Raw genomic sequence first — 16,815 nt, 5'->3', positions numbered from 1 at the left:
CTGTCCTGCCTTGGAACGCCGGCTGCAGGCCCTGTAACACTGTGACTTTCTAGAAGCGCTCTCTGATGTTGGTATTCACAAAACCACGTACCCGTGGTTGGGTGAGCAGTGCAGGAACTAGGAGAGCCATCCTGCCGTGCTGTCTCAGTGCCTGTTGTGCAGGGGACCCTCAGACCCGCCCCCACAACCCCCGGGATTCAGGAGAGACGCCACGATACCCACGGTCCCGTTTATCATGGAAACCACACACGGGATGTGCCGGAGGGATAGCCCCCCACGGTGACTCCTGGTGGCGGCACAGACGTGGGCCTCATTCTCCAGCCACGCGGGAGGCTCACCGGGCCTTACTGCGGTCAGTCACAGAGGCTTCGACTGCCCACCTGAGGACCTCAGCTCCTCGGGTCTCAGGCAGTCTGGAGAGCAGCTTTCTTGGGACCCACAGTCAGGCCCCTCCCTAAATTGCTTCAAGGGCTTCCTAGAGCATCCGGAACTGAAACCCCCCTTCCCCCGGTCTCACCTCATCAGCCCCTGCCTTGCTCGCACCCCTCACTGGCCTCCTTCAGCACAGACCCCCCGCACCTCGTCCCACTCCCCTCCCCGTGCTGCGCGGCCGGCTCCCTCTGGCTTCCCTGCCCTGGCTCCCCATCCTGGCCGCCATTGGAGGCTGGCTGCCGGCCGCCCCCTCCCGTAAGCTGCAGGATCAGGGTCTGGAGGTCCTCCCTCTGCTGCCTTGCTGACCAAAGAGCCTGGCCCATGGCAAGTGGAGGGCCTGCCAGTACAGAGGACCTCATGCCCGGGCAGTTCTGTACCCACAGATCACCGGACCCTCCACTCATAGTTCCCAGATTTTTCCTCCCTTCTTTTGTTGAAAACAGCCTGTGAACCCTTCATTTGCAAAGAGCTTGTGCCACCTACTCTGACCTGGGAGTCTGAGGGTGACAGAACTGCTGATGACCCCCCTCCCATAAGTCACCCAGCACCCAGGCCGAGGGCCCCGAAACAAGCAGACTGAACCGCGTCACAACCAGGAGAGCCTTGCGCTCTCGCTCAAAGTCAAAGACTGGATTTCCCATGTCCCGCCTCCCGAGGGGCTGAAAGTGCCCATCGGAAAGGTGAGCAGCAGTGGGCGAGGCAGCAGAGTCCCAGCAGATCAGATCTCAGCGCCAGCCAGGCGGGCCGCACCTGCCGGCCTGCAGGAGGAAGGTCAGCAGGACAGCTCAGCGCAGGCACCCTTCCCGGAGGACTTCCCCACGCCCCCGCTGGTGCGCTTCCCACGGGGCCAGTGAACGCCACGAGCTAAGGTCCCACACGCAGGACGGGCTCCTTCTAAGACCTCTCTAGTTCAGTGAAGAAAAGAGAATCATTTGCGTCATTTTTTAGAAATTACTTACCCTTTGTTCTTATCCTTATTTTCATCATTCCCTCAGAGTGCAAACTTTTGACACGTCTACTGAAAAATCTTTATTGCTTTTTATGATTATACAAAAGTAAAAATTCAAATATTACAATGTGTAGGACTTTAAAAAGTAAATTTTAAAAGATTATGAAATAAGTGCTCATTTTAAAAACTTCAAGTTTTATAAAATACATGATTTAGAAAGTTAGCCCTTTATTTATTTTTTTTTTTATTTTTATTTTTATTTTTTTTTTTTTAAAGATTTTTTTATTTATTCGACAGAGATAGAGACAGCCAGGGAGAGAGGGAACACAAGCAGGGGGAGTGGGAGAGGAAGAAGCAGGCTCATAGCAGAAGAGCCTGATGTGGGGCTCGATCCCACAACGCCGGGATCACGCCCTGAGCTGAAGGCAGACGCTTAACCGCCGTGCCACCCAGGCGCCCCCTAGAAAGTTAGCCCTTTATAACCCAGTGCATGCCCACCACATCCCCAGGGTCACCGCTGTCCCGACGGCACATTTCCTCGCAGACTGTCCCACGTGCACTAACACACGTGTGACACAAGCACAGACGTTATAAAATCAGCAGGTCACACTCCGCGTGGAGCAGCCTGACGCACAGCACCCCGTTTCCGTACAGAAACACAAAACTGCTGCCCCGCTTTCCACAATGTCGACGGGTAATCACGACATCTGAGTACTTCTAGTTTACAAGAACAGCAGTTTCCTGTGGTTCAGCACGAGACCACAGTCAGCCCTTCCCCTGCGGACACACGTGGACAGTCTCCCGCTCTCTGCCATCACAAAGGGCACGGCAGCACGTGTCCTTGCACCTGCTTTACGGAATACAAATGTTTTACCCCAAGGGGGCAGCAACCCTCGGGAGCCATCAGAAACACCCCGAGGACAGAGCTCTGCATTCGCCGCGGAGTGGAGACCCAGCCGAGAGCTGACACAGACTACTTGTCCCAGGACCACGTGGCCACGTCTGGCCTGACGCCGAGTCCATGTGGAGGCCACTGGGCGTGCGCACGGCAGCAGGACCATCAGGGCAGGAGGGGCCCCTGAGTGGAGGACAGTGCCTTGTCCCGGCCGACCCACCCACGCCCCGGCCATGCACCAAACTGGTCGTCCCGCGCTTGGGCTCTCGGAGGGGCAAAGGCCGACTGAGAAATGTAGTGAGGTCGGAATCTGTAGGACGACCCCTGAAGTGTCTCCAGGAGCCACCGCAGTGACGAGCACAGAAGAGCAGCCACTGGAATGGCACGTGCCAGGGAGGCGGCACGTGTGGCCCGTCACCGGCACTTCCGGGCCGGCCGCCGTCTCTTCGGCTTCGTCTGCGGTTGGTAGATTCTGCGTGGGTCACAGCCGAGCTTGTGGGTGGTCTTCTTATGGCAGGCGATGTGGACCAACTTCAGGTTCTCCAAGGTGAAGAGCAGGCCATAAAAATACTCCCAGGCCACTTCTCTGCCGTCTCGCTCCGTAATGGCTTCAGCCAGCGCGGGGACCACCGTGCGCTTCTTCTCTATTCTGTACAGGAAGTAAGAGCCGGTCACTGTGCGCCATCGCCATCCCACGGCACCTGCCAGGACGCCTGCTAGGACAGCACAGCTGAACCGTGAACCAACGTGGGGGCTTCAGGAAAAGACGTGAGCACGATGGTTCAGATTTCAAAAGGAGCCGCGCTTGGAAACACCCCAAAGGAGCAGCACGGCAAGGACACCTCCTCTTGCTGTCAGCGGCAGGAGGACTGGGGGACTGTCCTTCACCGGGGCATCACCGCACGCGGCCACGCCCACCAGCCCGGCCTGGTACAAGCAACTTGGCTTGTCTCCTGCAGGACGCTGGGGCCATGCACATCTTTAAGTCCTGGGAAGTATGCCGAGGGAAAGGGGTCAAGCCCAGCGTCCTCAGTCCCCACCAACGTCTGTCCTCACAGTGAGCAAGTTCCTCAGCAGAACCCGTGTCCTCCCCGGAGAGCGTCATGGTCAGGGCTGACGTCTGTCTTTCCAACCCGAGCCTTGTGCTTGTGTGTGCCCATACTTGCTGTAAACCTGTTTCACTTATGAACAAACCATTTAAAGCCCTGTACTAACAGGTACGGAAGCCTGCAGACCAACAAGGAGGCCTCACAAGTACCGGAGCTGGCAGACCAAACCACACAGACTCGCGTCCCCACCGCACGGAGAAATGCTGAATAAAGGGGAAAAGAAGTACATGCTTGAGATCACAAGAAACAAGGGGGCCCCCCACTGCCAGAAACAGAGACGTCCACGCTTGACCTGCAGGGGTGAGCCACCCTCCTGCAGAGCCCCAGGGGAGTGCCCGGGAGGTGGGACTGACAGCCCCCTGCAGCCATCAGTGTGGGAATGGGAATGGCAGGGAGCCCGGGGCTCTGGGGAGGGAGAGAAAGCCACCCCATCAGCTGCTACAGCTGCATACCCAGGCCCAGAACAGTGGCTTGTGAGGGTCAGTGTGGCAGGGCTCCTGCTGACCCTGACCGACTCCTGGGGCTGTGCTGGCTGGACGGCTGACTGGGGGCTGGGCTTTCTCCCCACGGCGCTTTTCACCCTCAAGGAGCCAGGCCAGGCTCCTCCCTGGTGACGGCAGCACCCAGAGAACGGGCCCCAGTGAACAAGCACGTTTCAGGCCTCCACTGGCATCCTGTCTGCTGGAGCCACGTGGCCGAGCCTTATTCAGCAGCGGGAGGTGCGGGGAGGACACACAAGGTGCCCACAGCAGGAGGTAGGATTCAGGGAGCACCAACAGCATGACCGTTTCCACAGTCACCTAGAAAACCAGGACCTTCAGCTCACCGTTCACAGACATGCAGTCCGACCTCGTGCCACCACATGGCGTGGGAGCCAAGCTAGAAATTAATACTCAGTGGTTTCAGGGCCACTGAAAGCCCTGGGTGTCCGGCAGAGACAAATGCAAAACCACTCTGTGGGGACAGGACAAGCCAGCGCACACAGAACGTCTACAGAAAACAATCCCACCGAGGATGAACTGGAATCCAGACACACCAACGTGGCAAGGAGCGCAACACAACGGGCAAGGACCCCCGAGAAAGACCCGGGTTACAGCCTCTGAAGCAGACCGCTGAGAGCTTAGGGAGGGCTCCCCGAGACCTCTTCTGAAGCCAACTGTAAAGTCCAGGGCTCCCCAAGACCACCCAGTTTGCTCAGCAGGCTCAGAAGCCCCTGGACACTGTTATACTCAAGGCTGTGGTTTATAATCACAAGAGGATGCAAATTAAAATCAGCCAAGGGAAGGGACCCACAGGTAGAGTCCAGAAAAGTTCCAGGTGCAAGACTCCGGCCGCCCTCTCCCCATGGAGGGTAGAGGACCCCCCTTGGCAGCGGCGGTGAACACACGCGTGGGGTGGCGCCAGGTGGGGATGCTTCCCTGGGCCTCGGTGTCCAGTCTTCACTGGGACTCTGACACACGGGCATGGCTGGCCACCCAATGACGGGCCTCATCTCCGGCCCCCATGAGACCAACAGCCCCACCCCAATCACACTGCTAGACCGTGCAGCAAAACACAGCCCCCAGGGGAACAAGGACGCTCACAGGCAGGACACTCCGAGGGCTTCGAGGTGACCTCCCACAGGTCGGGGGCATAGGCCACACCTCTCTTTGGACATAGCTAAATTCTTTACAGCCATAAAACAAATATGCTTAAAATGAATAACCAACGAGATTTAAAATAGAAATAACAATGAAAAAGGGGTGCCTGGCTGGCTTGGTCAGGGGAGCACGTGACTCTTGATCTCAGGGTTGTGAGTTCAAGCCCCAGGCTGGGTGTTAGAGACTACTTAAAAATAAAATCTTCAAAAAAATAAAAAATAAAATTAAAATAAATAAAAAATATGATGAAAACAGACTGGTATAGAAAGATTTGTTTTACAAAGAACGCAGAAGCACTTCCAGGAAGGAAATATGGACTCGGTGGACAGACGGGAGGCATCACAGCTGCAGAGGGAATGAGTGAATGAACGACAGGGAAGCGTGCGAGGTGGCCCAGGTGCATCGCAGACACCACGCGCTAGGGGTGCAAGCAACAGATGTAGCTTCCCCCAGTTCTGCGGCTGGGTGGCTGGCCGGAGCTGGCCAGGGTGTGCTGAGAGTTCCTGGCTCAGAGAGGCGACCTCCTCACTGCGTCCTCACCGGACAGTCCCGCAGGTCAGGCCCACCCTCGTCACAGCCGCCCTGAGGACCCATCCCTAGACAGTCACGCCAGCCACCAGGGCTTCGATGTACGAATGCGGGGCCACAGCTCAGCCCGTGGCCGGACGTGGCCGGGAACACCACAGCAGAGCTGGGGTCTGAATGACCAGATGCGGCACAGGGGAGCCAGGACGAGAAGGCCCAGCACGCAGCCGCGGAGAGTTCCAGAACAGCCAGACAGGGAGAAGCCAAAAAGTCGTGACTAATAAATGCTTACGAGTTTTCCAAAATCCAGGAGAAAGTCGTCTCAGAACAAAGACAAGTCCCAGCGAGAACGTGAAGGAAAAATCGGCCCCTGCACACGCCACATTCAAGGAGAAAGAGACGACCCAGAGATGCCACCGAAGAGGCAGAGAGCAGGCTGACGCCCGGAGACCCTGCCATCCTGCCTTCCCGGCTCTGAAGGGGGACCCCCGGCGCCCCAAATAAGCACGCGGGAGTACAGGCTACAGGGACGTCTTCCAAGACGGAAGAGCACGGAGCGCCCACGGACCCGCACAGAAGCAACGCGTCTGAGGTCGGGAAGGAGGCTGGAGGTCAGACGCACAGAGAAGCCGGCCGGTTTGCTGGAAGGTGTACGTGCTGCACTTACAGACGAAGATATGACCGAAGCCACCGTTTCAGAAACAGTGCTCCCGCCTCTGCTGCCTCGTCGGCACTCTGCTCCAGGCTGGTCTGTCCCACCCTTCAAAGCTGGGACTGAGCCCCAGATCAATGTCCCCATGCCCCAACGGGTCATGGAAGGTAGCAGGCGATGAGCTGGGGAGCCCAGACGGCATCTTGGGGTGCTCAGCGCCCGTCAGAAGGGGGGAGGCCCAGCCCCGCAGCTCAGGCACCAGGACGGCCCTTCTCCCCTGGATGTGCACCCCCTCCCCGGTGGCCGGGGAATGGCTGGCAGGGCCTGAGAATCTGCCTTCCTGACCAGTCCCCAGATGCTGAAGCTGCCGCCAGCCCGTGGACCACACCTACGTGGCCCGGAACAGGAGACCATGCGGGCACGTCCCGAGCAAGTGCTCACCCCAGGCAGTCTTATAAGAGTGGCAACTCGAAGACCAGACACGCCTACCCGTACACACGGAAATGCAGGTTCAAATGACATTCTAGTCACAGGGTGAAGCGCTCTGCCCCTGGGAAAACAAACGCTCCGAAGCTACAAACGCGTCCCCGTGAGCAGGACGCAGGACGGAGAAACACAACAAACGCGTCCCCGTGAGCAGGACGCAGGACGGAGAAGCACGACAAACACGTCCCCAGGAGCAGGACACAGGACAGAGAAGCAGGACAAACGCGTCCCCGTGAGCAGGACTTAGGATGGAGAAGCACGGCGCGGCACCACGTGTGAGTCCGCTCCGTCCATCCTCAAGCTCAGACCTGCAGGGGAAAGGCCTGGACCAACCAGTCTCACAAGGACCCACACGCAGAGGAGCAGTTCCCGGGGGAAACTTCACACACCCGGGTGAAAGCAAGGAATGCCCCACATGCTGTATCAGAGCTCCCGCTCTGAGATCGTCCTGCTTGAGGCGGGAGCTCCCCCGCCCCGAGTGCAATGTCGTGACAATGCCCACTGGGCCGCACAGATGGGAGCTGAACGGGACAGGGGGACATGTGCCAGGTCGCATGGATGTGGGCGGGGATCCGGACCAGTTCCCGTCAGAGCCCGCCACAGTGAAGGACACCTACCCACACAGGTTAGGAGTGTGTCTCCCACCCACCCTACGTGCCCAGGACATGGCTGGGTCCATAACCCACAAGCTCAGCACAGCAAACACAAGGCAGCCAGCCAGCCACGGACGCCACGGCGTAGACAGGCCCCAGCAGGTGCTCTTTGGGTCTATATACTTAGTTCACAACAACGGACAGTCCTGACGTCTACGGAACCCACACTCACATGTGGTCCAGGTTCCACGTGCTGAAGAGGACCCGGCTCTCCCTGTTACCATAGGGATTGATGGAGTGTTTGGAGGCACAGGTGTCCACGTCAAAAGGACCCTAGGTCAAAAGAGAACAAGGTCCACAAAGTGAGCTCAGCTCTAACCCACTGGCCTCATAGCTGAGAAGAAGGTCCCCCCCAGTAGCGGATTCAGTCCTGGTAAACAGCATGCTGTCTGAAGCAATTAGCAATTCTGTCTTTGGAACAGTCTCCCCCTTTTCCCTTGTGACCCCCAGTATGATACTCTGCATTGGCCAAGGGGACAAGCTAGCTCCTGCCATTGTGAGGAATGCCAGCTTCCCGACCATGCGCCTCCGGGGTCTCCATGCCCCACACCTGCCGTCTCCAGCCCTCCCCACGCGCCTGCGAGCACTTGCCACCACTCGCCCCGGCGTGGGGAATGAAAGCCCACGGCCCAGCCCACACACTGGCTGCTACCTTTCCATCTGCTCCACACGCCTTCCCGGTATTTCCCTACAATCCCAACACAGTGCCTGGGCATCAGAGACGTCAAAGAGTCTGAACTGCCCGGCTTCAGTTTTCCTGTGGTCGGCGTTCCTGGCCACGCCATGCTTCAGTCACTCCTACCCAGACGTCTGCTGAGCACACGCCACGTGCCGTGGCCCCCATCCCCCATCCTACACTCGCCACCCCCAAGGCTTCCAGCTCCCCAACAGAGCCCGCTACCCCCGCTTCCTCACCCTTGTCCCCCCGCAAGGTCACTTGTCCACTCCCACTGCATTGTTCAACCCAGCTTTAAAGTGTCACCTCTTCCCTGAAGGCCCCCACTCACCGCACCTAGGACTGGCCTGTCCCCTGAGGGCCTGCACAGCCTCCCAGCTCCAAGCCCACCGCCCTCACTCGCTTACAGGCCTCGGACCTCGAGCTTCCTGATGATGTCAGGGTGAAGTCTTCGTCTCTGCTCCTCCCCCACGAAACACCTGGGCTCAGGTGATGCTCATGGAGAGTAGCTGGGGTCATTTGCAGGCTAACAGGAAGTTGGTTGGGAAGGAGCAGTGTTCTGCTGGTCAGGGCCCCTCACCCACAGAAGGAACTGCCCAGGCAGAAAAGCACAGGGAGCCCGCCTATGGGAGGGAGGCCATGCCCGCCTCCAGGGCCTGCTCTGTACCCTCAGGCCACAAGTGGGGGGAAATTTTACTGGACATGCAAAGGAACCCAGGTACTCGAAGAAGCCCAGGAAACCAGGAAGGAGGCATGGGCAGCAGGACAGCCCCTGCCCCTCCTTGCAAAGGCCAAGCTCCATGACCCTGGTCAGTAGCCCCTGTTGGCAAGTGGTGCCTCTGTAATTTCTCCGAGTGTCCGGAATGAGGCCCAGAACACTGCTTCCAGCTGCTGGGAACCCACCAGGTCACATCTGGCCACAAATCCTGAAATCTGAGCTGCCATCTAGTAGGCTTCCCTTGGGGGGGACACTGCATTTCAGAAGCTGTGAAACTGTCCTTCCCTTATCTGCCCCCCACTCTCCTCCCAACGGGGCCGAGGGGAGGCCTCCACTCCCAGTGCAACTGTGCGCTCCCGACCACGTCAGCGGTTCTCAGAGGAGGGTCCAGACCGGCAGCACCACCGGGGAAGCTGTCAGAAGGGCTGCTGAACCAGCGGGCGGGGGGGTGGCCGGCAAGCGTGCGTCTTCCACCGACCATCTGCCGGATGGGGGGTTCCTAGGCCACCGAAGTCGGAGAACCATGGGCTGAGCTGACCCTTCCCTCAGGCCAACGCCCGCAGGGCTACCCAGGGAAGCCACGGGAGGCTGGCTCAGAGGGATCCACGGCCCACGGCGCACCTGGCAGCAGAACCAGCCTTCCGGCGTGCAGAGCCGGCCGCCCGCCTTGGCGCCTCTGTCGAAGTAGCTGCCGTTGTACCGGGACGCCCGGAGCTTGCGGCACATGAGATCAGCAACGCGGGAATACTCGTCCCGAGCCTCCATGCTGACCAAAGAGGCGTAAGAGTGCACCTGGAGGAGAGCAGGGGACACTGCGGGACACTGCGGCACGCCGGCGCTCGGCGTCCCGACACCCGCAGCCGGCCCCGCCCGCACACCCACCTCTCTCAGGTAGCTCCGGATCCGGCTCTCGCAGCTGTACCTCAGGTACCCAGACTTACTCTGGAATCGAGACTCCAAGCCTGCCAGGAGCGAGACAAGATGAGCTCCCCTGGCGTCCCCCGGCCGCGCTCTCCCGGCGGCAGGCTGCGCGCACCGCCGGCCTCGTCCGAGAATCGTGCTGTGTCCTGCTCACCCACCCCGGGTTCTCTGCCTGGGGAGGCTCCCCTGGCCCCCCCACTGGGCATCTAGACGGCACCCAGGGCCTCTGCTCCTGCCCCCCTAGCCCCCTCGTCCATGGGCTTAAAGGCCAGCCCAGGGGGAGACGCACCCCGTGTCCGTGGCCAGGTGACAGACCAGCAAATGCGGTCCAGCCACGCAGCAGAAAGAGAGCAGCCTGAAGAAGGAAGGCGGCTGTGACACACGGATGGCACGCATGGCCCCAAGGGCACGGTGCTGAGTGAAACCGGCCAGGCTCAGGACACATGCTGTGTGATCCCGTGTGAGGCCCTGCGGGGGGCAGATCAGAGACAGAGCTTGCACACGGGGGCACCAGGGGGCTGCCGTGCACGCGGAGCGGCCACAGGGGCTGGTGTCTCATAGGACAGTTTCAGTTGAGGAACCTGAGAAGGTGCTGGAGAAGGATGGCGGTGACGGCTGCACGCCCGGGTGAATGTGCTCAACCCCATTAAACTACACACTCACACTGGTTAAAATGGAAATTTTATGTTGTGTCACTTTTCTACAGTTCAGAAATAAAAAGGCCAGCCCCAGGGCTGCGAGAGCAGAGACAGGCCCCGGCCCGGGAACTGCAGCAGGGTCCGGTCCCCCCCGCACAGCCGGCTCTGAGCAAGCCCTCCCGCTCCCAGCACCCCAGCTACCTTCGAACCATGGCGGGTCCTCATCCCTGGTCTCGGCCGCGATGTTCTCGCTGACTGTGTGCAGGAGGTCGGCCAGCAGCTTCTGCCGCAGCGGGGCCTGCTCGTCGGAGAGCAGCTGCCGGGCGGCCTGGATGAGCCCCGCGTGCGGCTTGTGGAACGCGCTGAGGAAGCGACCGAGGTCACTCACATCTGCCACCAGAAGGGGGACCGACAGAAGAGCCAGCAGTCCTTGAGTGCTGCCGCGGGAGACATGGAGCTGCCGGCCGTGAGAACGGGCTCTCCACACGTCCAGCACCTCCTCACTTCTGGAACTGCCCAACCTCAGGGATGTCCTGGGCCCCAGACACCAGTGAGCCGTTCCCCTGCGCCTGGGCCCGGGGACCCACCCCACAGGCGATGCAGGGTCAGGTGTGGAGGGGACAGCACCCAAGCGAGTGGCTGCCCTTCTCTTCTCCAAATGAAACCTCCCACATCCATGGGCCTCCTTCTAGACCCCCCTCTGGATCTCCCCACCACAGTGCTGCCCCCCCCCCAAGAGCCCCCACACACACCTGCTCATGGCCGAGCAAGCATGGAGCACCCAGCAGAACCAGAGTCCACCAAGACCCTCCGTGACACCTCGGCCAGCATGTGCACGAAGAACGATGCCCCAGGCCCAGTGGGGTGGTTCCAGGGACCAGAGGCTGTTCAATGCTCAAGAATCAACCAGAATCATCCACCCTTGATGGGCTAAAGACAAAAATCCCACGACCACATCCACTGCTGCAGAAAGACTGCAAGAAACTCTTCCAGCCCAAGGGCTTGGTGAGAAGTTTCTGGACTTAACGTGGAAAGCACAAGCACAAAAGGAAAGCACTGACAATATGGGCTTCATCAAAATGGAAAACTTTCTCTCGGTGAAAGTCTGTTCCAGGGACGCACAGCCAAGCAACAGAGCAGGAAGGAATGCCCACAGGCCACACCTCACAAAAGACTCGTATCCAGAACTCATCATGAGAAAAACCCAAAACTCAACAGTTAAAAACTCCGTGAGAAGACGGACAAAAGACTTATGGACAAAGAGACACTTCCCCAGAGAGGACAGATGGACGGCCGACCGCACCACCCACACCAAGACCACCCTGCACACCCATCCGGGCTGCTGGGGCAGCAGACAGCCACACCACCCGAAGCTGGACACGGGACAGGTGCCGTGACTCTGGAACGCAGTTCACTGCTCTGTTCTACAAAAAACCACTTTATCGAGATGGGATCCCCACCCCTCACAATTCACCCGCTCGAAAGGTACAACCCCGTGCTCCCTAGTTTGCTCACCGAGCTGTACCACCATCTGCAGATCAGAGCACCCGCATCGCCTCGAAAACGGAGTCTGCATCGGTCAGCTGGGATCCCCCTCCCTGCACCCCCGCCCCCAGCCCGAAACCACCACCAGTCTCTGTCTCTGTCGATGTCTCCGCTCTGCACATTTCAATACGAACGAGATCACGGGATACGTGATCTTCTATCCTCGCCTCCTTTCCCTCGCGTGAGGCTGTCCATCCCCTTCCGAGCGGTCAGTATATATTCCACTGTGCGAACGCACCACACTTTGTTTACCCCTTTGTCTCTCGGGACGCTATTGGGGTTCCACCTTTTGACCATCATGAACAATGCTTCTAGAAATAATGATGCGCAAGTCTTCATGTGGACGTGTGCTTTTGTTTCTCTGGGGTGTGTGCTGGGGTGGACTGCGGGGTCACAGCTGACTCGGATCATCGGGGGAGCCACCAGCCTGTCCCCCACAGCGGCGGCACCACTTCCCACCCTCTGGCAACGGCAAGCGCTCCGGTTCCTCCCGTGCTCACCAGCTTGTGACCGGCGGGTGCGAGGCGGTGCCTCACTGTGGGTGTGATTCGCATTTCCCCGATGATGAATGACCGGGTTGTTAGAGTTCTTGATTTATTCCGGATACAAGTCCCTGGCCTGATACACGATTTGCGACTTTCTTCTCCCATCCTGTGGGTTGTCTTTTCACCTTCTTGATGGTGTTACAAAAGTCTTACATTCTGAAGTCAAATGAATCTATTTTTTTTCTCTAGTTCATGTTTCTGGTGTCATATATAAGAATCCTTAGTCAAACTCAAGGTCATGAAGACTGACTGCTGGGTTTTCTTCTGAGGGTTTTACATGTTTAGCTCTTGCATTTAGGTCACTTACCCATTTTGAGTTGATTTTCGTATATGGTGCCAGGTGAGGACCGGGCCCACTCTTCAGCACCTGGATGTCCCGCTGTCCCAGGACCACTTATTAGAGATTATTCTTTCCCCCACTGGAAGGTCTTGGCACCCTTGGCACCATCCACTGATCACAGACCCATCGGTTCCCTTCTGGAGTATCTTCTAGTCCAGTGTCTTGACTACCGTTGTTTTGTAGTAAGTTTTCATGTTAGGAAGAGCGAGGGCTCCTCCTGTGTTCTTCTTCAAGGTTGTTTTGGCTACTCCGGGTCCTTTGAAATTACATTTGAATCAGGGATTAGCATCAGCTTGTCGATTTCTGCAAAGGAACCACCTGGAATTCCAAGAGGGACTGGGATGATCTACAGGTCAGCTTGAGGACTGATGACATCTTAACAGTGTTAAACCTTCTGGCCCATAAACACAGTATATTTTCCCAGGTATTTAAATCCTTATTTTCTTGGAACAATTTTTATACTTTTCAGAATATAAGTTTGGCACTTCTTTTATTACATTTATTCCTAAGTATTTTATTCTTTTTGATTCTGTTGTAAACATAATTGTTCCCTTAATTTCATTTTCAGGTTACTCACTGCAAGTGTACAGAAACAAAGCTGGGTTTCATGTATCGATCCTGTGTCCCGCGATGCTGCTGAACTCACTGATCAGTCCTAATAGTTTTTTAGTGGATTCCTTAGAATGTTCTATACACAAGACCACAGCATCTGTGACTAGTGATAGTTTTACTTCTTCCTTTCCAATCTGCATGCCTTTATTCTTCTGGACTAACTGCCCTGTGCAAAACCTCCAGAACAGCGTTAAACAGACGTGACAAGAGTGGACAGCCTCGTCTTTTAAAATTAAACACACACGATATGACCCAGCAACTGCACTCTGGACATTTATTCCAAAGAAATGCAAACTTATGTCCACACAAAAACCTGTACATGACTGGCCATGTGGGCTTTATACGCAATAGCTCAAAGCCAGAAACCAAAACATCTCTCAGGAGGTGAATGGGTAAACTGTGGCACGGCCGCGTCACGGAATGCCACTCAGTGAGAAAAAGGAACAGACTACGGGTACACACACCACATACGTGGATCTCGGGGCTTGCTGCTGAGTGAGAAAGCCCATCTCAGAAGATCATACGCTGTGTGATTCCATTTCCGTCATGTTCCCGAGATTACAACGTTACAGAGATGGAGAACACATCAGTGGTTGCCAAGGATGAGGGATGGCGGGGGTGGGAGGGGCAGGCATGGTTATAAAGGGGCAGCGTGCGGGAGAACCTTGTGGGGGGTGCTTCTGTACCTTGACCGCAAATACACGAGCCCACACAGTGATAAAACGACACAGAACACACGTCCTGGACCAAGGTCAGCCTCCAGGCTCGGATGCTGCGCTAGGACTCTATCAGGTGCACCCTTTAGGGGACACTGTCTCTGCAGCTTCCTATGAATCTATCACGATTTCAAAATAGACAATTTCAACTTTTTCTTTAAAGAAGTTCACCAAGTAAAATGACTAGTGGTCTCAGAAGAGACAGACAGAGGGAGGGAGAGACAGCGAGAGAGAAAGAGAGAGGGAAGAAGAGAGAGACAGAGAGTGGGATGGAGGGAGACAAGGAGGGGTAGGTGGGAGCAGGGAGGAGAGCAACCCAGCCTGGTCTGCTCTCAACTACACCATGAAATGGGAAAGAGAAGGAACAGCCAAAGATTCTCAGGACCACAACCCTGTCCTGCCCAGTCCCTGCCTCCTGCCAGGGGCCATCCCAGGTGGCATCACGGTGACTCTGCTTTCAGGCTGCCTCTTCCAGAAGGAAAAGGCCCCCACAGAGAAAAAGCACTCACGACCTCAGAGCACACACTAGATGGGTCACCCCTCACTACTGACAGCAGAGTCCCAACCCCACGGCACACTACTGTGGGGCGTCCTTCTGGCCCTCGGGCCGAAGAGGCAGATATCTCCATCCTCCGGGCTGCCACTTCCTTCCTGGGGCATCAGAAACATCTCCTGAAATGTCAGGCACTTTGCATAAGAGCCAGACAACCCTCCTAGGAGGAGAGCACGCTCGCTTTGCCACTGGCCTACGGCTGCAGCGTGGAACTTGTCATCTAGCTGGTGCTTAAACACAGACACCCCTGAAGAACCACTCCTGAAAGCAATTGCTCTGACAAGGCCCCCAACGTGAGAGTGCACCAGCCAGCGGACACCAACGCAGGACAGACACCGAGCATGGCTCCAGCCACTGCCCCTGCCCTCGGAGCCGCATGGCCCACCTGCGTGGAATGGCGTCCCTCCCTCTGGCTCTGCCTCACCCACAAACCTGTGCAGACACCAACCCCACAATCCCTCCCTTCTGCCCTCGGGAGTTACGAGGACACCTCAAATGAACATAAAATTTAAAGAACTCAGAAAAGAAGAAAAGACACCTGAAACACCCAACTGGAAAACTGGGCTCCTGGGCAAGAGGAGGGACAGCTCTCCTGATGCCGGGGGCTGCCCCCTTGGGAGTTTGGGGCGGGAAGACCCTTCCCTTCCCAGGCTGGTATCCATGGCAGGCCCCCAGCACCTCCAAAGCCAGTCCAGCTTCCCTGCCACGCTCCCACGTCCCTGCCACTTACAGCCTTGCCAGGTCTGGCCCGAGGTGAGAACCACCAGCTCCGAGTTGTCAGGGACGCTCCAAAAGTAATCTCCAGTCAGCTCCGTGCCATCTTCGTAGAGGCACAGGCGGGAGCCGGCGACCGGGAGCTGCGGAGAGGGAGGACAGGGCAGGATGCGTCTGTGTTGGGTCTCAGGCAGGCCCACCCTGACAGCAGGAACCTGAACCTTTCCACTGCGGTCCTCACAAGCGTTTCAAAGAATCACGAGCCAATGCCATCTGCATTCTACAGGTGGACAAGCACCTGAGACAGGGCTGGGGTCTCAAGGACCCACCTGTCGAAACAGACACCTCCTGCAGGTCATTCTAAAATACAAGTCATGTAAAAATGTATACACCGTGGGGACGATTTTGCAGGATTCACCACACAGACCCTTTCGACGTGAGCTCCTGAAGGGCACTGAAAATCCCAGCCTGTTTCAGAAAACGACACCTGACTGCTTCCACTAAGCCCATAAACACACCCCCATCAAGAGGGCGCATCACCTGACTGGTGTCAGGACTCCCCCACTCAGCGCACTCTGCTTCCTTGGGCGATGATTCATGAAGGAGAACATCTTACTGGAAAGGACTCATGGCCTCGGGCTGACAAGGCATAACCAGCTCGAGGTACCACCAGTTGGCTAACACCTGCTCGACACTGAGTTTTATGAACGCGGATGGCAACTCCTCCCGCACCTGCGCCCCACTTATACACACACCCACAACCCGCCCTGCTCCAAGTCCAAGTCCAGCCGAGAAAACAAATGCAGTAAAAATCCAGTAAGAATGATGACTGAAATCGCTGGAACAATAGTGCTAGAAGGGCCTTTCGTGGGCCTCTGAGCACAGCCCTTCCTTTTACAGAAGGGCAAACTGAGTCCCAGAGAGGCCGAGGGGCTGTGCTCTGGCGCACACAGCAAATTAGCAAACGTGCGCTCGAACCGGAGTCCCAGAATCTCAGGCCAGGGCTGCCGCGATCCTCACGGTCAGAAGGGGGAGGTGTTGCCCCAGAAGCCCTCCGCAAACTCCCGCCGAATGGGGCTCGGGAACCAGAGGAAGAAGTGAGAGGACGCGCCCGGTCCCCGGACCCTAGCCACAGGCACCTGCACGGGGCGCCAGCCAGTCCGCCCCACGTCCCACCCCGCGCCAGGCACCTGCAAGTGGAGGCACCCCTTCTGCAGCACCTCCTGGCAGCTCCTCCCCGCCACCCCGAACTTCTCCTGGCTGTGCACAGCCCGCAGCTTGAACGTCTTGGGCTTCCGAAACACCGCCAACATCCTCAGGGCCTCCGAGCCCGCCGGCGGCACCTGCTTGGCGGGCGGCTCAGGCGCGTCGTCGCGCAGGCCGCAGATATCAGCTGAGCGGCGGGGGTCCTCCGCCCTGTGGACTCTGCTGCGGGGACGAAGGTCGCACGGAGTGCCCCGGAAACTCCATTACCCAGAAGGCCCGTGGAAGAGGAA

General features: G+C 57.6%; 1 protein-coding gene across 6 annotated transcripts; it reads right to left on the bottom strand.

Moving 5' to 3' along the window:
- Positions 1-1,720: 1,720 nt before the first annotated feature.
- On the bottom strand, positions 1,721-16,790 carry DFFB (DNA fragmentation factor subunit beta). Of its 6 annotated transcripts, XM_019799857.2 has the most exons (8): positions 16,510-16,787; positions 15,321-15,462; positions 14,075-14,100; positions 10,496-10,751; positions 9,618-9,697; positions 9,357-9,527; positions 7,514-7,614; positions 1,721-2,925 (listed from the first exon to the last, which is right to left on the bottom strand). In XM_019799857.2, exons 1-8 carry the CDS (start codon positions 16,630-16,632, stop codon positions 2,691-2,693), a joined length of 1,134 nt encoding a protein of 377 aa, XP_019655416.1. In that variant the 5' UTR covers positions 16,633-16,787; the 3' UTR covers positions 1,721-2,690. The 6 variants fall into 6 exon arrangements, 4 of the variants coding, with proteins under 4 accessions (XP_019655416.1, XP_002919465.1, XP_019655415.1 ...); XM_002919419.4 differs by lacking the exon at positions 14,075-14,100 and having other exon boundaries at positions 10,496-10,684; positions 15,336-15,462; positions 16,510-16,784; XM_019799856.2 differs by lacking the exons at positions 14,075-14,100; positions 16,510-16,787 and adding an exon at positions 11,047-13,042 and having other exon boundaries at positions 10,496-10,731; positions 15,336-15,466.
- Positions 16,791-16,815: the final 25 nt, after the last annotated feature.

This window comes from Ailuropoda melanoleuca, chromosome 11 (assembly GCF_002007445.2).
Source record: "Ailuropoda melanoleuca isolate Jingjing chromosome 11, ASM200744v2, whole genome shotgun sequence".
Classification (NCBI taxonomy): Eukaryota; Metazoa; Chordata; class Mammalia; order Carnivora; family Ursidae; genus Ailuropoda; species Ailuropoda melanoleuca.
The sequence above is the reverse complement of the archived record's forward strand: the minus strand, read 5'-3'. Positions and strand labels throughout refer to the sequence as shown.